This window comes from Bactrocera tryoni, chromosome 4, assembly GCF_016617805.1.
Source record: "Bactrocera tryoni isolate S06 chromosome 4, CSIRO_BtryS06_freeze2, whole genome shotgun sequence".
Taxonomy (NCBI): Eukaryota; Metazoa; Arthropoda; class Insecta; order Diptera; family Tephritidae; genus Bactrocera; species Bactrocera tryoni.
In genome coordinates this window covers 55,976,365-55,999,053 of record NC_052502.1, presented here as the reverse complement: position 1 = coordinate 55,999,053, position 22,689 = coordinate 55,976,365, and the positions used below count along the sequence as shown (strand labels likewise).

At 36.8% G+C, this 22,689-nt stretch overlaps 2 protein-coding genes across 5 annotated transcripts in view; both read right to left on the bottom strand.

The window, feature by feature from the left end:
* Positions 1-19,996, bottom strand: part of LOC120775178 (ADP-ribosylation factor-like protein 5B) — a 329,667-nt gene extending 309,671 nt beyond the window's left edge. The window contains exons 1-2 of one of the 4 annotated variants that reach the window (XM_040105235.1): positions 19,931-19,996; positions 18,870-19,013 (exon numbers count right to left, since the gene is read on the bottom strand). In XM_040105235.1, the coding sequence (XP_039961169.1) occupies positions 18,870-18,915 (46 nt within the window). In that variant the 5' untranslated portion in view covers positions 18,916-19,013; positions 19,931-19,996. Of the gene's footprint in view, positions 1-18,869; positions 19,580-19,711; positions 19,891-19,930 lie in introns of those variants that run through there. The other 3 variants (XM_040105232.1, XM_040105233.1, XM_040105234.1) reach the window with 3 other exon arrangements.
* Positions 19,997-20,187: 191 nt separating this feature from the next.
* LOC120775173 (trichohyalin-like) lies at positions 20,188-22,689 on the bottom strand. The gene is made up of 2 exons (XM_040105224.1): positions 20,543-22,689; positions 20,188-20,482 (listed from the first exon to the last, which is right to left on the bottom strand). The coding sequence occupies exons 1-2, from the start codon at positions 22,594-22,596 to the stop codon at positions 20,431-20,433; spliced, it is 2,106 nt and encodes a 701-aa protein (XP_039961158.1). The 5' UTR covers positions 22,597-22,689; the 3' UTR covers positions 20,188-20,430.

Genomic DNA, 22,689 nt, shown 5'->3' with positions numbered 1-22,689 from the left:
AATATATATTATTGGACTTTCGTGTTAGTTTTAATTAACTATTATCGTTTCTAATTGCCTGTCAATCGTTTCGGTTTTCGGTCTTCGGTAAAGTGAAGTGGGAACAATCATCTAAAACAAAGAAATTAAAAAAAAAAAAACAAGAAAAAACGTTAACTTCGGTTGCACCGAAGCTAAATACCCTTCACAGGTGCGTTTCTGTTAGTAAATATGTGTTCAGTTTGTATTAGAGATGTAGAGATTACATTGTTGCCGTAAAAAATAATCTATACCAAATTTCGTGAATATATCTTGTCAAATGTGAAAGTTGTCCACACAAAAACTTGATTCCGATCGTTCAGTTTGTATGGCAGCTATGCACTATAGTCAATCGATCTAAACAATTTCTTCGGAGATTACATTGTTGCCTTAGAAAATAATACGTACCAAATTTCGTGAATATATCTTGCCAAATCTGAAAGTTTTTAATACAAGCATTTGAGTGCGATCATTCAGTTTGTATGGCAGCTATATGTTATAGTGGTCCGATATCGGCCGCTTCTTGAAGAGAAAATGACGTTTGCAAAATTTCAAAACGATATCTTAAAAACTGAGGGGCTAGTTCGTATATACAGACAGACAGACGGACGGACAGATAGACGGACATGGCTAAATCGGCTCAGCTCGACATACTGACCATTTATAGATATATGTGACCTGGTCTACGAAAAGGGGGCTTAAGTGTCAAAAAATAACGATAACGAGAAACTGACGAAACGAGTTGTTTATTTTTAACTAACTAACTAGTTTTCGCACGTTAGCTTCCTTTTCGTAGACCAGGTCACATATATACTTTATAGGGTCTCCGATGATTCCTGTTCAGGGTATAATAATAAAAAAAATAGTCTACTAAAAATACATGTAGATATATGTACATACCGATATATGTACATAATTCATATATATAGTAGAAGTGACCAAGTTGTGCAGTGATGGTGATACCTAAATAAAGGAAAAATAATCATAAAACATAAAACACAAAACTAAAGTGAGAATAAAAAGAAAAAGTGGCGTGAAACCTATTTAATGCTTACATATACGTACATACGTGAATACTTTGGAAAATACAGTGGCCAAATATAAGCCCAAATATATGTATATGTGAAAAAGAATAACTTAAACATATATATAAAAACCAAATATAAAGCAATATACTTTATATACATATATATATGCATATATACGCATGTACAGTGAAGTGGAGTGCTAATACTTACCCATATATTTACCTAAGCTTATGATAGCAAAAGAAAAAGGGAAGTATCGTGGATGCAGAGAGTGCTAATACATAATACGTAAAACACAAAAAAAGGAAATATACAGTAGTGCAAAAAATAAAAGAACGAAAGACAAAGTGACAAAATTTCTAAATTGTGCTGGGCTGGCGGACATATATGTATAAGACATATGTATATATATGTACGTTAGTGTATAACTAGCGGGGTCGTTCAAAAAAAAAATTTGTTTAAACAATTTGAAAAAAGCCATAGGAAAATCGCTTAAAAACCTGTTTAAAGTGACGTACGAAGAAATTAAAAAACAGTTGGAAAAAGCCGTTGGAGAACTGTTCAAAAACTAGTAAAAGCAATCAACCCGCTGCTGCCACAACGTCGCTGCTGGCGTCAAACCACTGCTGCCATCAAGGCCCTGCTTCCCGCTGCCGTCGTGGAAATGAGCTGCCGCTGCATTCTGTGCAAAAGGGACATAAGCGCCGGCAAAACGCCGACGCACCAGGTAACGAGTGGTATTTACTGAAAGCAGTGCAAAACAAAAAAAAAAGCAAACAACAAAACAAGTGCACTTTCAGTTTTTGGATCTCCCTTTTCACTTTATACATATTACATTTTATTAATATTGTACATATATACATACATACATATACTTATTATTACATATGTATATTGTGACTTACATATACGAAATCAAAGTGAATTTGAGATTTTGCGGTAGCCCTTTATTTTGAAATAAAGGTGAAAAAATTATTAATTGCAAAATTTAATTATTACATTTTTCGCAATTTTTTCGATCCGCGTTTGTAGTTATCGGTCGTTTTTTAGCAATTTTTGTCGATTTTCGTTCGGACATTTTCCGATTAAATTACTTTATTGTGCTATTGCTCATTTTGCGCATTTTTCGATTTTGCTTTTCGTATACTTGGGAATCAATATTATTTTTTCTCGTTTTCGTAACCGATCCCAAATATGTTTGTTGCCAACCTTTATTGCTATTGTTCATTTCTCATACCTTATTGGTTTGGCTTTCGTATATTTGGGAATCGATATACAGGGTGGGCCAAAAGAACCCAAGGGGTGTAAAAGTTTAATAACTTTTTCGTTTATTAATTTTTTTTTATTTTTTCTTTCAGATTATATAATATACAAAAGGGATATTTTTTTACACTAAGTATGAAAAATGATGTCTCTTAAATGACCGCCGTTTTCAGCTTCGCACTGATGGGCTCTTTTTAGAGCATTTTCCATAACATCTTTCAAAACTTGTGGCTGTAGCGTTCGAATTTCTGCACCAATGTTTGCCTTGCGTTTTCTGGTCTTATCTCTGGCTTGTTCACATACACTCGCTCCTTCAAATAACCCAAAAGAAAATAGTCGGGTGCTGTCAAATCAGGCGATCGCGCTGGCCAAATAATTTCCGAATTTCTGGAAATTATTCGCCCTCCAAAAATTTGACTTAAAAGTGCCATTGTGTCTCGGGCAGTATGGGCAGTAGCTCCGTCCTGCTGTAACCACATACCGGGTCTGTTTTCAAGAGCACGACGTAAAAAATTTTCTATCATAAACCGATGCCGCTCTCCTTTTACGGTTACAGCACTTCCATCTTCATTCTCGAAGAAGTAAGGCCCAATGACATTTTCATATGTGATCCCACACCATACTGTACACCTGATGGGGTACAATTGGCGTTGATGAATGGCTCTTGGATTTTGAGAACCCCAAAACCTACAGTTCTGCTTATTAACAAAGCCATTCAAATGAAAATGAGCCTGATCACTCATAATCAAATTTTTAATGAAGTTGATTTCATTTCTGGCCAACTCTTGCCGATGATCTGCGGGTTTTATTTCTTGCACCATTTGAACCTTATATGGGTATAACTTTAAATCTTTTTTTTAAATGCGCCGTAGTGACGTACGAGACACCCCTAGCTGAGCAGAACGCCTTCTGGCAGATGTTTCTGGTGCTCCGTTAACACTTTGCTGTACTCGTTCAATATTTTCCGCAGTGCGACTTAATTGTGGTCTACCGGTTCGAAGCAAATCTGTTACGCTGCCATGTTGGTGATGACGATCAACTAAGCAACGAATCATTGCTTCAGAGGGCGAAATTCTGACGTTAAAATGTCGACGATATGCTTTTTGCGTTAAAATAATTGATCTCTGGTTTAAATAATAAAATTCTATTGTTCTAGTTCTCTGTTCAGTTGTGTACCTCTCCATTATAAATTCTCCAAGTGTTGTCTATATAATCTGTAAGAAAAAAAAAAAAATAATAATAATAAACGAAAAAGTTATTATACTTTTACACCCCTGGTTTCTTTTGGCCCATCCTGTATTATTATATTTTCGTTTTCGTTGTCGATTCTTAAGATATCTGTTGCCAACCTTTATAGTCATTTTTTTCGGAAATCCAATTTAAACAAGCAACAAGTAAGGAAAGGCTAAGTTCGGGTGTCACCGAACATTTTATACTCTCGCATGATAAAGTGATAATCGAGATTTCATTATCCGTCATTTACATATTTTTCGAATACCGTATTTGTGCAAAGTTTCATTCCGCTATCATCATTAGTTCCTAATGTATATATTATACAGAGAAGGCATCAGATGAAATTCAAGATAGCGTTATATTGGAAGAAGGCGTGGTTGTGAACCGATTTCACCCATATTTCGTACATGTCATCAGGGTGTTAAGAAAATATTATATACCGAATTTCTTTGAAATCGGTGAAGTAGTTCCTGATATATGGTTTTTGGTCCATAAGTGGGCGACGCAACGCCCATTTTAAATTTAAAAAAAAGCCTGGGTGCAGCTTCCTTCTGCCATTTCTTCCGTAAAATTTAGTGTTTCTGACGGTTTTTGTTAGTCGGTTAACGCACTTTTAGTGATTTTCAACATAATCTTTGCATGGGAGGTGGGTGTGGTTATTATCCGATTTCCTCCATTTTTAAACCGTATATCGGAATGCCTAAAGGAAACGACTCTGTAAAGTTTGATTAACATAACTATAGTAGTTTCCACGATATGTACAAAAAACTTAGTTGGGGGCGGGGCCACGCCCACTTTTCCAAAAAAAATTGCTTCCAAATATGCCCCTCTCTAATGCGATCCCTTTTGCCAAATTTCACTTTAATATCTTTATTTATGGCTTAGTTATGACACTTTATAGGTTTTCGTTTTTCGCCATTTTGTGGACGTGGCAGTGGGCCGATTTTGCCCATCTTCAAACTTAACCTTCTTATGGAGCCAAGGAATACGTGTACCAAGTTTCATCATGATATCTCAATTTTTACTCAAGTTACAGCTTGCACGGACAGACGGACGGACAGACGGACGGACGGAGAGACAGACATCCGGATTTCAACTCTACTCGTCACCCTGATCACTTTGGTATATATAACCCTATATCTGACTCCTTTAGTTTTAGGATTTACAAACAACCGATATGTGAACAAAACTATAATTGGTTTGTGGGCCGATGGAATCATCGGTCATATTTCTTTAAAATGACGCCGGTGCGAAGGCAATAACCGTCAATGACGACCGTGTGCGCCATGATGATAACCGACTATTTCATGTTTGAAATTGAAGCTCTTGATTTCGGCAACATTTGGTTTCAACCAGACTGCGTCACTTCCCATCAATCAATTCACGTTTTGGGCCGGTCGATTGGCCACCAAGATAGACTTTTACCTATGAGAATATGTAAAGGTCTAAATGTACGCGGACAATTCCGCTTCGATTCAGATCTTGGATGAAAACATCGCTCGTGTCTTTGAAAATGGTCTTCAAAAATAAATGACAAAAAATGTTTTTTCGAATGATAATAAACATTCCCCATTCGATTTTTGAAAATTCGTTGACGAAAATATTTTTGTCGTTGCAATTAGAAAGCAAAGCTGATCAACGTTATAAAATCACGAATCGATCTTACTTAGGCACCTGTTTGACCGGTTTTATGATTATAAATCACAGTAATTGCTTCATTAACACTCTTTAAATTCTTTGCTAATAGAGTTGATCAAATCATTATTTAGCTCAGTAACTGATAATTTGAGTCTAAGTCTTCACTTCGAGTCATTTGGACTCATTATTTATGTAAGAATGACTAATCAAAAATTAATGTTTAATGATATTTTCGTGTCTGAATTGCAGGATGTTGATATGGACGGCCTTTGGTTTCAAGAAGACCACGGTACATGCCATACAGTCAATTAAATTATTGAGAGAAGCTTTTGGTGTGCACATTACAAGTATCTCGTGTCGTGGACCTGTGGAGATATGTGACGTCGTGGAGATTCATCAGCGTTAGATGCTGATATACGGACCCGATTGCTGCAAAACCCAGTGGTCGAAAATTAGGCCTGTCGACTAAAATTTGAGACAACCGCGGAAAACATTCTCCCAAAAACTTTTTTAAAACCTAATGGCGACCATTAATCTAGCCTTATACTATAAAGAAATCGTTTTAAAAAATCGTTTCTTGAAAATCACATTTCTTAAAACACACTCTTATAAGAAAAATCTATAATAACTTCAAGTAAAAAATAATAATAATAAAATTTATACAAATTTACGAAATTCTTGTGTGGCTCTCATTGGTATCTTGAAGACTCAACAGCATCAAATGATGACAGCTGCGTAACGAAATAAAAAGTAACGGAATATGCAACATGAAACCAATTCTGTCCTCGACCATGCTTAAGCATTTGTGAGGTAAATCACAACATCACAACAAAAACAAAATACGTAAAAGAAACAATGTTTGGCTTTAACTATATATGTATGTATATGACATAAGTATGTTGGTTTATATATTGTTACCTTTGTTTATAGGTTTATATACAGACATACAGGTATACTTTCGTACGGAGTAGGTTGTTCACCTGACTCAATCGTTAGTACACGACAAAACAAAAACTAGCAATAAAGCGCAAAGTACGACAGCTGTTGTGAAAAATTAACGGTATTAACATTGCAAAGTAATGCTTGAAAATGAAGTGGAAAACAAAAATGAGATAAGACAAGACAGACAAACAAAACAAAAAATGTCTGAAAGTGTGCAGAGCCAGCAATCAAAACGTCCGCGTTTCAAGAGGTTTAAAGGTTATCGCGGCTTGGAAAGCACACACATACACATCAACAGTTTATACTTAGATTACCACAAAAGTAGTAAATAAAAATGAATATAAAAAATTTATGTATGTTCTATATATACATATGTTCAAGCTTAGCTTGACGAAGTGAAGAAAAGAGAAATTGTTTCAAGAATGATATATATTACCAGATGTTTTATGGAATTTTTTTGACAAAACTGTGTCTTAGGGATTTCAATGAAATTATTTATTCCCGTGAAAGTACATTCGTGCATATTCCATGAGTCACTATTACATCCCGAAAAAAAATACGATTCGGTACTGTTTATGGGCCGGCAGCGTCATTGGGCCGTACTTCTTCCAAATGAGCAAGACCGACACGTTACTGTAGATAGGAATCGCTACCGCTCAATGAGAACCCAATATTTTTGACCCAAATTGGATGACATGGACTTGGACAATATGTGGTTCCAATAGGACGGCGCCACAAGCCACACAGTCAATGTCACAATCGATTTATTGAAAGTTTGCGATTTGACGCCGATACACTATTTCCTGTGGGGCTACGTCAAGCATATGGTCTATGCCAATAAGCTAGCGACGATTGATGAACTTCGTACGAATATCGAACGTGAAATTGCAGCAATATCGGCCGAGTAATGCTTGAAAACCGTCGAAAAAATTTGGGCTCAGCGTCTGATATATATCGATATGATATCGATATCTTAAAAACCTAGAGACTATGACAGACGGACATATGTAGATAAATAGACTCAGTTAGTCATGCTGATAATTTACGTGTACGATGCGAAAGGTTTGTCTGGCAATTTTTACCATGGAAAATGAATTGAACAACGGACCAGGGAATCTGAAAATATTGCAGAAGTGTTTTAGGGATTCTATTTTAACACAAAAACAAGTATTTGAGTAGCATAATGCATTTAGTGTAGATCGTGAAGTCTTCGGAAGCTTGCTTCATGCGCGTCGGCCATCCTCATTGGTTATATTGCCCTGGCATCAGGTAGATGCAAAAGAGATTGCTGAGGGCCCTACATTTATCAAAGGCAAAATTACTGGTGACAAGACGTTGGTTTATAAATAAAACGCCGAAATCGTAAAAACCCATTCAAAGTCAGTTAAAAATCAAAGTAATGTACATTCGTTCTACAGAATCAAACGATTAATAAGGATAGGCCGTTTTAAAGCGTTTACGTGAAGCCGTCCGTCGTAAACCAGCAGTCTCTTGGGCAGTTAATGCGCCATCACATTCCAGCAAGATTGTGATAGACTTTACCAATCGCGAAACGAGAGTCATCGCTCACTGACCGTATTCGTCAGATTTTGGTTTTCGAAACGGAAAAATTCACTTCGGAAAACTCGCCATGAGTCCATTGAAGTCGTTAAAAGTTATTGGCTGTATGCACTTAAAACCATCCCAGCCAAGCTTAGAATAATTGTATGGAAAATTGGAAAAAGCGATGGCATGTGTGTTCTGGCCCAAGGCTCTAGGATGTTAGTTTGAAGGCGATAATGAAGATTTGTATTAAAATACGTAAAAGTATCGATTTAAGATCCAAGGTATATTAAGTTTGCCCCGATAATTCATGAGCTGAGTTCATTTTGCCACGTCCGTGTGTCGGTTCGTTTGTATATACATTATATATTTGACGGACTAGTCAAATTTTTGAGATGTCGACCTTAAATTCTGTACACGTCCTTTCCTAAAGGTTCCCACAGAGTGGTTCTTTTAGTAACTATGTGTTCAGTTTATATGGAAGCTATGTATATGCTATAGTAATTCGATCTGAACAGTTTTTTCGGAGATTACATTGTTGCTCTAGAAAATAACCTGTGCCAACTTTTGTGAGGATATCTTGTCAAATGCAAAAGTTTTCCCTAGAAGAACTTGATTCCGATCGTTCAGTTTGTATGGCAGCTATATATTATAGTGGTCCGATATCGAAAGTTCCGACAAATGAGCAGCTCTTGAAGAGAAAATGACGTTTCCAAAGTTTCAAAACGACATCTTAAAAACTGAGGGACTAGTTCGTATATATACAGAGAGACAGACAGACAACAGCTCAACATACTGATCATTTATATATACGTATACTTTATAGGGTCTCCGACGCTCCCTTCTGGGTGTTACAAACTTCGTGACAAACTTAATATACCCTGTTCAGGGTATAATAACGAGATATCTTCAAGAAATTTGGCGTGGCCTATGGTCGGAAGCAACGGTTCAATCTCCGAAGCAATTAATCAGATCGGGCCACTATAGCATATACCTGTCATATCAAATTAAGTTCATGTGAGGAAAACTTGAACCTGTGAAGGGGATTATGCTTCGCTGCACCTGAAGTTAAAGTGTTTTTTATACTCTCGCAACAATGTTGCTAAGGAGAGTATTATAGTTTTGTTCACATAACGGTTGTTTGTAAGTCCTAAAACTAAAAGAGTCAGGTATAGGGTTATATATACCAAAGTGATCAGGGTAGAGTCGAAATCCGGATGTCTGCCGTCCGTCCGTCCGTCCGTCCGTTCAAGCTGTAACTCTGAGTAAAAATTGAGATATCATGATGAAACTTGGTACACGTATTCCTTGGCTCCATAAGAAGGTTAAGTTCGAAGATGGGCAAAATCGGCCCACTGCCACGCCCACAAAATGGCGGAAACCGAAAACCTATAAAGTGTCATAACTAAGCCATAAATAAAGATATTAAAGTGAAATTTTGCACAAAGGATCGCATTAGGGAGGGACATATTTGGACGTAATATTTTTGGAAAAAGTGGGCGTGGTCCTAGCCTCCTACTACAAGTTTTTTGTACATATCTCAAAAATGGAAGAAATCGGATAATAACCACGCCCACCTCCCATACAAAGGTTATGTTTAAAATCACTAAAAGTGCGTTAACCGACTAACAAAAAACGTCAGAAACACTAAATTTTACGGAAGAAGTGGCAGAAGGGAGCTGCGCCCAGCCTTTTTTTTTAAATTGAAAATGGGCGTGGCGCCGCCCACTTATGGACCAAAAACCATATCTCAGGAACTACTAGACCGATTTCAATGAAATTCGGTATTTAATATTTTCTTAACACCCTGATGACATGTACGAAATATGGGTGAAATCGGTTCACAAGCACGCCTTCTTCCAATATAACGCTATTTTGAATTCCATCTGATGCCTTTTCTGTATAATACGAGTATATATGTACATTAGGAACCAATGATGATAGCGGAATAAAACTTTACAAAAATACGGTATTTGAAAAATATGTAAATGATGTATAATGAAATCTCGATTATCACTTTATCATGCGAGAGTATAAAATGTTCGGTGACACCCGAACTTAGCTCTTCCTTACTTGTTTGTTATTATTTTGCTAAAATTTTGTATAACAGATTATAAAAAAATAAACAATTAAGTAAAATATTGACTTTATTGTTGAAGTTATAAAAGTAATTATATACTCAAAATTGGAAAAAGAGTTGTAAACATATTTTTAATGTAATAGAGTATTACAATCTAATAATATTATAAAAGATTGCTTAAATTATGTAATATTATTTCTAATTAGAAGTATTATTATAAATTGTTTTTGTTTTGAAAAATAAATATTATCGTATATTTTACTTTTAAATATTTAAAAACATTCTAAATGATCACCGCTGTGCATGTATGTATGTATATTTAAATTTTATATTTTAGTTTTCAGACGAAATAAACGATGTGATAAATTTTAAATAAAAAATGTTTTTGAAGTCAAATAAATTTTTTGCAAAGTATGATTTCACACAATCTTTCCACAAATGGTTGACGCTCATATGTACATAAGTATATATTCCAACTAAGAAGTATTATTTATTGACTCATATTACAAAATTCACAGGAGTTATTTTATCAAATTTATAAGAAATTAACAACATCAAGCAAAATTTTGCACATTTGTATGTGCATGAAATTGCGGTAAATGCCCTTTTGGCTCGCGCCAAATAAATGTGTCACATACGCCAGTATAAATGCCGAGGAACCCGCACAAGGTCGATGAGTCAAGTTGAATTCAAACAAATGAGTTTCACAGCAAATTCAAGACATTGCGTATTTATCGCAGCACACATTTGCATGTATATTTAGCACTAAGCAATTTCTTTCTTCGCTCTCAAGTATGAATAAAAATCGCAGACACGCAAAATAGTGGGGACTCGAAAGGTGGGTGGATGAGGATGAAAGACGAGTACAATTGTGACGCTGGCGCTTAGCAGTCAAATGCGAAGACACCGCGCACAAAAGACTTGTAGTCGTGCGAACATACATATACACATTTGTACATATGTAAGTGAAATAATTTATCATTTAAATTGAGTAGAATCGAGCCGTGAAGGCCGCCCGTAAATGCTATTGATTGAATAGCGCTTTCTTTCCTCAGGTTGATACATGTGCATGAGGAAGTGTCTATTTGTATAATTTATATTGCATTTTCCCCATTACATATTTAAATTATAGTGTAAAACTTTAGACACACACAGTTGTCGGCAATATATGGCGAAACAAAGTGAAATCGTTTGTTATAATGTTAGGCACGGCTCCGACAAGCAATTGCTGCTGACAAATAAAAAAAAAGAAAACAGGAAAGGAAAATCTAATTTCTGGTGAGATCTCCATTTTTCTTTATATTTTCAAAAGACATTGTCACCATCTAGAGCATGGCTTATTGGCCTATCAGATTAACCTAACCTACATATGTATGTAGGTATTTGTATTATTGAGAATTAAGTGTTAGAGTTATGGGTTTCACGGCCTCAAAAAGCGATATTTGTATTGTCTTAATTAATTCTATAACATCTCTAAAATATTATTCTAAATACTCAAGTTAATCCGAGTAATAGTTTTGGTTATACAACCTTGAAAAGTTGCGATCTCGAGGTCAGCTATATAGTCACTTAAAACTTTAACGCGGATTTCTCAAAAATGTGTGTTCAAAGTCCGTTGTCAAGACTTCTCGCGAACTACTCAACCGATGAAATTTTACACCGATCTTCGAGAAATAATTTACAAGGTTTTGAACAAACGAAGGTCTTTTTTGTTCAATTACAACCGTTTAGAAAACAAAACACTTCGACCAAACTTGACTTTTTTTTTTAAAAAGTCTGCCAAAAATACAATTTTCACATTTTTTGATTTTCTTAGTCCAATACCTAGTTTATGATCTTACTGAAAACACTTATTATTTTCTTTTTTACTTTAAATGATCTTTTAAGAAGTTCTGCTGTCAACCCGGAGGCATCTTTTTTCGAAAGCTTGTTGGAAATGACGTCGTAATGGACGAGTTTTTAATATTTGCCTTTGAGCTGTGGTGCGGAGCTACCATAGTAACGGAAAACTACTGTACCAAACTATAGAGGAATCACGACAGATAGCGGTCACGTTAGGAGCACCACAAGAATCCATTCCAGGCCCAGACTTGTGGAACATCACCTACTACGCTATACTAAAACTCGAAATGCCAGACGAATCGTATTTAATTGACTACGTGGGCGACATTGCAGCAGTAATTACAGCATGCAAGCATGGCTCGACTCACACAACCTCGCTACGGAAACAACGAAGTTACTAATGCTAACAAATAAGCATATACCCCTCGAGATATGCATGCAAACGACTACGGATATTCTTAGGACACAAAGGGCAGTAAACTACCTAGGCGTAAGACTTTACACCAGACTAGCTTTCTGGGTACAAATTCAGCACGCCGCAGGAAAGGCAGCGAAGATCACCTCCGAACTCAGCAGACTAATGGCCAAAATAGGAGGCCCCAGTCAAGAAAAGAGGAGACCTGAGATCTGGACAGATGAGCTTAAAAAGGAAAATCAGCCTACCGAACATTGTCAGGCGTTGCAATATTAGGTATAAGCGGTAATGCCCCTATTAACTTTCTGGCATACGAAAGGAAAAAAAAGCTTTTGGAGCTTAAGAAAATATCCGAAAATAACAAGAGTGCAATAGAAGAAATAAAGAAAGATATAATAACAACATGGCAACGAAAATGGGAGAATGAGAGACGCGGCAGATGAACGATCAGACTAATAACAGATCTAAACTTATGAACAAGCCATAAGTTTGGAGATTTTCTGTCACGGATACTTCAATAACTACCTCCAAAGAATGAGAAAAGTCGAAGGGCCGACATGCCTATACCACGACGCGACAGAAGACGACGATACACACACATTCTTTGATTGTGGGCGATGGTAATAAGAACGCACCGTCGTAAAAGACCTGGTTCGCCCAATTATCGCAGACAATTTAACCTGCGTCATGCTGGAGAGTGAAACAAACTGGGGATTATCAAGAAATATTGAAGCAATGCTTTGGGTAATAATTCACACCCATTTTCGTGACGATATCACCTAAAAATACAACAGTTTTCCAAACAAGGACTTGACTTTGATTGGAATCTTTATATAGCAGCTATATGCTATAGTGGTCCGATATTGGCGGTTCCGGCAAATGAGCAGCGTCTTGAGGAAAAAAGACATGTACAAAATAATAAATCAAAACTAAGGGACTAGTTCGTATATTGTGCTGTCTATTGCGTTTAAAGACGGCTAAATCAAAACCAGTCGTCTTACAACTACCGTTATGTGTAAAAAAGCTTTATTACGTTACGGCTTATTAATTTAGGCAATGACAGTTCTATTTATATTAACACGCTGAACAGCAAAACAAAATTAGTGAGCGACTCTGTGACGTACAGATATAAACAAAACTTAAGTCGTTAACCTTGCGACTGGCACGTGCACGCTCACCCACACAATATCTGCAGTCGGGAGGAAAAACAATATTTGGCGAACAAAAACCATACACTCGGACAAAAAAAAAATTCACGAAACCTCATGAAGGTCAACAACATCAAAGCAAATTGTCAATGAACAAGGCTAACAAAGAAATCAAGGACTTGTCGACGGCGGTTGTCCTGTTTGCGATGGGAAAACAGCAGCAAAAACTGGATAGGGGAGAGTGTACAGCTATGGAAAATGAAGTCGAGAGCTTTTTGCTGTGAACACCCAATAACAAAGCAGCGTGAAATTTGCACTTTCCCACAGTTCATGGCTAAGGCTAAGAAACAGACTGTTTGCAGTTAAATATTAGTGTCGCTCGTCAATTATCCAAGCAAACAAACAACAATAAAAAATAACAAATGAGAAATGGAAAAGGCACAATGTTAGAAAAGAAACTATTTTAAGCAAATATGTACACACTTTCACACTGTACTTAGAAGCAAAACAACTGTTGGGGTGTCGCTTTTGTGTGCTGTGGGCTGTGGGCTGTGTGCATACGAAAATATGAAATGGAGCGGACAAGCACAGAAGGCGACCACTAGGCCATTTTGCGGCCATATGCTAATCAGAGTACAAATTGTTCATAATTTAGAGCAGTGGCTCAACGATCTCGGCTGCGTGTCTCAGACAGCTTGTGGGTTTAATTTCTTTGTCATTGTTGGTTGTGTACTTTATAAACATAGATGTGCTGGTGTTTAAATTAATGAAAGCTATATCTAAATACAATCATTTCATTTTGGAATAAATATTATTTACTTATATTGTCAGATAATTATAATGTTGCGTCGCTGTTGTTGTTGCAGCAGAAAACGTTTCTGAAGTAATTTGAAGGAATGGTGTCGAGATGACAGTCCTCGGTCGGATATTCGGGTTCGTTCCGGTTACTGAGACCCGACTGCCGTGGGAACGGTAATTTAATGGAGTTATATCCCTTAGCCTAGGTGTATGGTCCTTTGCGCATTGGCAACGGCGAATACCGCAGTCGATGGCACGATGAGCTATATGAGATATACGACGACAATCACATACACATTTGTCGGGAAAGTAATAGGACTGAGTCGATTAAAGAAAATTTATTAAACCAATCGATACAATTCTTAAAAAACATTCAAAAAAGACTCCTTTTGCTTCGATGCAGCGCTGTCAGGGAGATTTCCAAGCATTGAAGGCGTCACGGAAGGCATTCTCCGGAATAGCCTTGGGAGCCGAGGTGCATGCTGCTTGGATCCTCTCCGTCGTCTCTAAATGCTTGCCTTTCATCGGGATCATATTCAAAGATCCACGACTCGTCACCTGTGATTATATTATTGAAAAGTTGGGGGTCACTTTTACATATCTTTAAATTTTCTTGGCGCACTTCCATTCGCCGCAATTTCTGGTCGTCATGAGCACTTTTGGGACCATTTTCGCGTACACCTTGCGCATGTTCAAGTGCTCCGTCACAATGTCATGAACCAGAGACTTTCATAAATTTAACATCTAGGCAATTAAATAACTTAGTCGACGGTCTGAGTTCAAGACTTTGCGCATACGAGTCACATTGTCGGTGTTTGTAGATGGTACAGGTCTCCCAGCACGATCTTCATCAGTGACCTCATCCCGGCCCTCCAAAAAGGCCTTGTTCCATCGAAACACACCTCTTTTTGCTAAAGCAACATCTGAGTAAGCCTGCTTGATCATATCAAACGTTTTTGTCGCAGATTTACCGAGTTTCACACAGAATTTATTCTCGCACCTTTGCTCTAATGAACACAGCATTTTCGGCTTGCACTACTCACAGAAACACGTCGCGCGAAAATTTTTGTCACGACTCTCCAAGTGCTCGGAGACAACTGACCAGCCGCTCGTACGTTAGCTGGGAACGCCGAATCCAGTTGGTGCGCGCCGAAGAACAGTCGCGGCGGAAGGAAATCGGTCCTATTACTTTCCGGACAAACCCTGTATAACGCCGGACCGTTGTGGTATCCATATTTCCTATAATATTGATCTTAAAAACACTATAAAACGACTAAGCGCTTTGACCCGATCACAAATCAGTTGAGGCAGTTTCCGCATGTCTCCTGTTTCGCCGAAGGTATGACTGCCGATATGTTTCAGCCTTCGTCTTGCAAAGACTGGACAGTGGAAGAAAAAGTACTTGGATGTTTACCTCACTATCTTTCATATAGCTTTGACAAATTGCGTCCGACTTGATTTTTAGCATTGCAGTATGAATGACTATTGGACAATTCCAGTAAGAACTCTTATGTTTGCGGCAATATGAAGGGCAAGTAGTTCAGTAGATTTCCTACATCCTACTCTGACCAGAATGATTTCACAGTCGTGCTGGTTGCCGAGCAGCGCTTGCGAAGCGCTTGCGAAGTCCATTGCCTGAATGCTACACCACAAGATGACAACAGAAATTCACCCTAATTCCACACCGATGTGAACGGATACAGGTGCCCTGCCTTGCTAGCTCATCGGCTGTGCATTTTCTAGCGATTCCGCCATAACCAGGCATCCAGACGAATATGATGATGAAGTAGACGAATATGATGTTGAAGTAGACGAATATGATGATGGAGTAGACGAATATGATGATGAAGTAGCACGTTATTTCAAAACAAAAGTTGTGTTACAAAATACTTGAGCCTTGAAGATAGAAATAATTTTTTTTAGTAGTTTAGTATAACTCGACCCAAATAAAAATGTTTCTCCCTCAACAAATTCTAGGTTATGGGTTGATTGTGCTCGCAGTTTTTTGCAGTCTAAATAAAACAAAAATATATAAAAAAATGTTCATAGAACATATTCACGTGTGTATGCAAAAGCTTGGCAAAGCGTACAAGTAGAATAATGTCACATAATATTCGTGGGCACCCGTACAGGCTTTGGAATTGCGTGAGCACATCATTAACATGCCTGTTGCTTTCTAAACAAATTCAGCACAACGTTATAGGCACAGCAATTGAAGCAAAATACCGTTTTTGCGTCAGCTTAAGCGCACCAGATGCCAGCACCAACAATTTAATTTGATTTTGAAATGTTAAAATTATGGTGGCGTACCCACATTTTCGCCATACTACCTCTCATTGCGCATGTCAAGGTGTTAGTAAATTTTTTAAATTTTTTTTGAAGTTGTTTACATTTGTGGCTGAAGAAAAACTGGAGCAGAAAAACAGCGTGTTCCCCATTCACTGCGCGGAATGGTCCCGCATGCCACTATATTATGCCACTTCACATGTAAACTTTGTTACACTATGAAGCAAATGAGAGGAGTAATTTAAACCCACCAAGCCTCGAAATTACTTCAGGAATGTTTTCTGCCGCTACAAAAACAGCAACAACAATATACACAATTGAAGTGTATATTTGTGTAACGTGTGCGGAAACCTACAATGTATAAAAAACAGCCAATTAACAGCAAAAGTGTGTTGTCTTGAAAACGAGTACAAAGCACCTCAAACCGCACTTTCATTTCTTCTATTTATTATTAATAATAATTATGTACAAATGAAAATTACTCTTTTCTGTTTTAAGTACAGGGCAGAAAGGGAAGGAATTCGATTTTTTGTAAATAACAAATCTTGCTCAACAATCAAAATTTAAGTATAGAAGTGAACTCATACTCATATGTACATATACATATATCCGTACTCATATTTTATTATTATTGTTTTTGGTTTACTATGCTCATATATACAAACAATATATTTTATTTTCTATATACACAAATGTACATACATACATATAAAATATTATCTAAACCGAGAAAAAATGATTTTGAAACTTGCTGATAAGATTAGAAAAGTTACAGCTTGGTACAGCTGAATAAAATGCATACAAATTATTCACACATTTAAGAAATAACGTGTGGGGTAAAACAAAAGCTGTTTCTAAAAACTAATGTAATGTAAATCAAGAAACAACCAATTAACGGAAGAAAACTTTGCACGCAGTGTCGTAGAAGTATGCCACCTTATGACCAAAAATTATCCAAATCGAACCAAAACCGTTCTAGCCACTAGGTACCGAATATGCGAACCCCAATAATTGACTTTTGACAGAAAATATCGATCAATGTGTGAGATACATATGTAATTGAATTCCTTACACTTATGTCTGCGTGTCAAAAATTAAATGGAATTAGTTTTTTGTAAAAAGAATTTAAATTCAGAGTGGCTTAAATAACCAGGCTTAAGGGGCTATACCAGTGTGACACTTTCAAAAAAGAAATTTTTTTTTTGCTTTTTTCGATAGCTTATATATTCAAAAATATCCTGTGAAATCGGCGAGATCGTATTTTAAATAGTTTTTGAATGGCAGTTCTAAATAGCGACCGCTCAGAGGTGCAAACATATATAAGTGAAACTTTAAACGCGTTTTTCTCGAAACGACATTTTTCAAATTTGCTGACATTATAACTCAACGAGAAATTAACCGATTGTCAATTTGGCATTAAAAAAACGACAATTTCTTTCGTAAAAAAACGATTTTTTTTTCAAAATGGCGCCATTTTCTTAATTTTTGATATTTTTCAAAGATCGTAGTCCATTGTATAGAAAATATATTTAAGTTTAATAAACATTTTGAATTTTTTTGTTTCAGCTACTCAATCGACCGGAATCATGCCAGCAGTTGAAGCACTTTTTTTTTGGCACTTCCGCAGACAGCACATTACTCCGTTATTTTTCAATATTTTTGTAAATTTTTTTTTTTTTAATATAGCTAAAAATATACTTTATTACGTCCATAGAACGTCGAAACATTCAATCTAGTACTCTCTTTTAAAAAAATTCACGAAAATCGCCTAATTTTTCATGCGTCACACTGATATAGCCCCTTAATGTAATTATAGGTTATAAACAATGATGCTGTCAAATGTTACTAAAGAAAAAATCACCTAATAAACACTTTTGAAAAAATCGCATAACTTTCGTTTTCTTTTGGCCAAAATCAGAAAACAAATATTTGTAGATGTAAACAAATAACCTGTTTAAATAAAGAAAAAATAAACTATAAAATCAACTAAAAAGATTCAGTATAAAAAGCGTAAAATAGAGCTAGAAGTACGAAGTTGATATTGGAAACTATACAAAACATGTTTCGCATGTCTGATTCAGTTTGAGCTGATTATTATTCCTCAAAAGTTTAAGTATGAGCCCCTCTTCAAGGTCGATTTTGTATTAAATTGAGTTTGATACAAATTTCATACACTTTGCATTTATCTTCAAATTTAAATACGGATGTATAATTAGCATTTACTGTATTATTATTTTTTTACTTATACTGTTAATTGATACCCGTTTATTTGAATAAAAAAAATATATATTTCGGGTACTCACAACGTGTCATAAAGCATCGTAAAATCATAAATTTATACTGGTTTAAAAAAAATTGTTGTTGGATTGCATACTAAAATAAGTTTACGCAAATACAACTCTGAATGCTGTTTTCGGATCTTTATTACTTATAATGGGTAAATTTTAGAATAGCATCCCCGGATTTCGGGGATCGATCGGATTGCAGCCCTTATAAGTTTATGATACTATGTGAAAACCCTATTTGTATACAAGATAAGTGTTAATTTTTTGTTTTTATAACAATGATCTCTAAACATATAATGTAAGCCCATTGTCTTGTTTTTATATATTAATAATAAAAATATTAATACTAACCTTCATTGCCAAACATGCTCCATAATTTTGAAATTAAAAGTCCCATTTTGTTGTTAGCTGGCGTTATCCGTTTTTAGAACTAAATTGATTAACTGTAGTTTCTAACCCGTAGCTCCACTTCACTTTTACACTATTTGCTGTACACTATTTTGAAAAACAAGTATTTACACGTATTCAGTAGAAATATTGATTACAAAATATACACAAAAAATATATTTATCACCAAAAAAAAAAAAAAATCAGTTACAATAAAAGTAACAGCTTAACAAGTTTTTGGCCAATCGCTTGTAGCGGCAGTGGTATGGTACCGGTGGTGCGTAGACCAACTGTTGGCGATGGTGCGATCGTTCGCAATTCCGTTCACTTTCCGCTCAATATAATGACGTAAATAGAGCTAAATTGCAACCAGCTCTCACAAATAATAAACGACTACCAAATAACAAAAAAGCTACGTTTAGCATTGAGTATTATAAAATGGCAGTAACAAATTAAAGAAGGAAATAAGTAGAAGAAATATACAGCTATTCGTTGTCACCGTTATGTCTAGGAAAGTGTAGTAATTTTAGCAACAGCCACACCATACTTAATGGCCCGTATTTAATGCAGTTCGCATAAAGTTACGCAGTCAAAAACAAGCTTTGTTTTATATTCCGTTTTTTCCGCAGGTATAAACTTTCACTGTTAATCACAATCCTCTGGTAATCGAACCACTGCGTTTTATAGTGAAAACAAATCAGAAAAAATATGCGCTTATGTATTTTTTTATTTCATATGGATACCGCTGATGAACTGGAAAGGAATGTGTCCAGTTATTGTTAATGTGCACATGCAATTATTATTACTTTTTTGAACCAAAAAACCTTTGCGCTATTGGCTATGAAGTCTCACTTTTTATTCGAAAATGTATCGACACAAGCTTTCCATTTTTCGTTTTGTTAAACACTATTCGCATATTCAAAATAATTTTTTTCTTAACATCTTCGAAAGGCTCCCAATATGACAAAAAAATAAATTTATATAGAGAAAATAAAGCTAATTAAATTAATACACAATATTCTCACACGCATTAAAAATCTATCAAATATCACGAATGACTGAAAGAAGACCAAACTTTATCAAGCACCTTGACAGCAGCCACCAAATGACAATGGAAAGCAATAGCATGAAAGGTGGTGTTGCCATTATATAAAAATTAATAATTACAGGGGCACTCAAATGTTTTAAAACTAAATAGTAATTTTCATGCTTAAATCATTTTCATTTGCTTCTTTATTTGAACAATATTTTAATTTACAGAAAAGTTATTTTATATATCGATATTCATTTATATATAAATATATACACTTGCATATACTACAATAAATAACAACAGATGATTACAAGTTATTTTATTTTAATCCATAACAACTTTATAACTATTTTTCTATTATTAAATATTTTCATTATTTTCGTTAACACAGCGATTTCGCAGATTTGCTTTAGGTACACTTTATATTATTTACAATTCGTAAGCCAAGTAATCGGTTTCATTGTTCGTCATTCTGGTAGCTGGTATGTATTTTTAAAATCCTATGAGAAATGCTGAATCACCAATGTGTTGATGTGAAACTCTCCTGAAATCAAAAAATTAATTAATTAAAAAGACTGAAAACCAATGAGCCAATTACACGTACTTTATTTTAAACTCATAGTCCTTTAGCGCCTTCATTAGGGCAAAAGCCAAAATTGTTCCTTGTCCAAGTAATATGTATCCATGTTTCCAATTTACGTTAGTCCTGGTCAGTGGGCTGGATTTCACTTCATTAGCAGTAGATTGCCTTTGCAACTGTTCAAATACTCGGATGTCAATTCCACGAGAAAGCTCACGTACCACAATTTCTGAGGGTTCATTTTCTAAACGACTTCTCTCTACCCATGAATCATCACGACTTTCTATACGATCATGCCATACCTGACGACTACTACGCCTAGCAATATCATTCTGTTCCTCTCTGACATCAAAGCGCTTTGACTTTTGCCGTCGGTCATCTACATGCATTTCGATGGCTCGGCGTTCCTCGCGGTCATCAACACGTCGTGTAATCTCTCGTCCTTCTGGTTGTTCATCACGGCGCATTGATGTTTCACGTCTTTCTTTACGATCATCAACACGTCCTGAAGTCTCCCGTTGTTCCTGTCGGTCATCAAGACGCATTTCAATGGCTCGGCGTTCCTCGCGGTCATCAACACGTCTTGTAATCTCTCGTCGTTCTGGTTGTTCATCACGGCGCATTGATGTTTCTCGTCGTTCCTCGCGATCATCAACATGCCTTGAAGTCTCTCGTTGTTCCTGTCGGTCATCAAGACGCATTTCAATAGCTCGGCGTTCCTCGCGGTCATCAACACGTCTTGTAATCTCTCGTCGTTCTGGTTGTTCATCACGGCGCATTGATGTTTCTCGTCGTTCTTCACGATCATCAACACGTCTTGAAATCTCTCGTTGTTCCTGTCGGTCATCTAGACGCATTTCGATGGCTCGGCGTTCCTCGCGGTCATCAACACGTCTTGTAATCTCTCGTCGTTCTGGTTGTTCATCACGGCGCATTGATGTTTCTCGTCGTTCTTCACGATCATCAACACGTCTTGAAATCTCTAGTTGTTCCTGTCGGTCATCTAGACGCATTTCGATGGCTCGGCGTTCCTCACGGTCATCAACACGTCTTGTAATCTCTCGTCGTTCTGGTAGTTCATTACGGCGCATTGAAGTTTCTCGTCGTTCTTCGCGATCATCACCACGTCTTGAAATCTCTCGTTGTTCCTGTCGGTCATCAAGACGCATTTCAATGGCTTGGCGCTCCTCGCGGTCATCAACACGTCTTGTAATCTCTCGTCGTTCTGGTTGTTCATCACGGCGCATTGATGTTTCTCGTCGTTCTTCACGATCATCAACACGTCTTGAAATCTCCCGTTGTTCCTGTCGGTCATCTAGACGCATTTCAATGGCTTGGCGCTCCTCGCGGTCATCAACACGTCTTGTAATCTCTCGTCGTTCTGGTTGTTCATCACGCCGCATTGATGTTTCTCGTCGGTCTTCACGATCATCAAGACGTCTTGAAATCTCTCGTTGTTCCTGTCGGTCATCTAGACGCATTTCAATGGCTCGGCGTTCCTCGCGGTCATCAACACGTCTTGTAATCTCTCGTCGTTCTGGTTGTTCATCACGGCGCATTGAAGTTTCTCGTCGTTCTTCCCGATCATCAACACGTCTTGTAATCTCCCGTCGTTCTGGCTGTTCATCGCGGCGCATTGAAGTTTCTCGTCGTTCCTGACGGTCATCAACACGTCTTGTAATTTCTTGTGACTCCTGTCGGTTATCAAAGTGCATTGTAATTTCGTGCTGTTCTTCGTGGTTATCCAAATGTCTAACGTTTTCTAGTCGCTCCTGTTGGTTAACAGCACGCTGTTTAACTTCACGGTTGTTAGCCCGATTTGAATAGTCTCGAGATTCTGTGCGATCAACATAATCATAATACCGTTGAGGTTCTGGACGCTCTAAACCCGACTGTTTTGAGAATTCAATGTTTCCTCGTACCCAAATTTCACCGTTGCTTGAATATTTGGTCGTGGCGCTGTTTAAACATACAAAGTAATCGTTGTCTTCACAAGTGCGTAATTCCTCATGAGCGAAACTAGTTGCTACTAACAGGTAAAGGACAGTTGCTTGCAACTGCCAAAACCTGAAACCCATTTTATTTACCACTTGGTTCAGTATATTCGCGAACTCTTGTGCTTTGGATGAAATAGTAGTGATGCTTTTGTGTTTGTTGCGATTGTCCTTGTC

What these genes read in the sequence shown, in the direction of transcription:
- LOC120775173 (XM_040105224.1), bottom strand. Translation starts at nt 22,596, where the DNA reads ATGGGTTTCAGGTTTTGGCAGTTGCAAGCAACTGTCCTTTACCTGTTA. An exon ending in GACTATGAGTTTAAAATAAA is followed by an intron (nt 20,483 to 20,542) that starts GTACGTGTAATT and finishes TTTTGATTTCAG; the next exon opens with GAGAGTTTCACATCAACACA.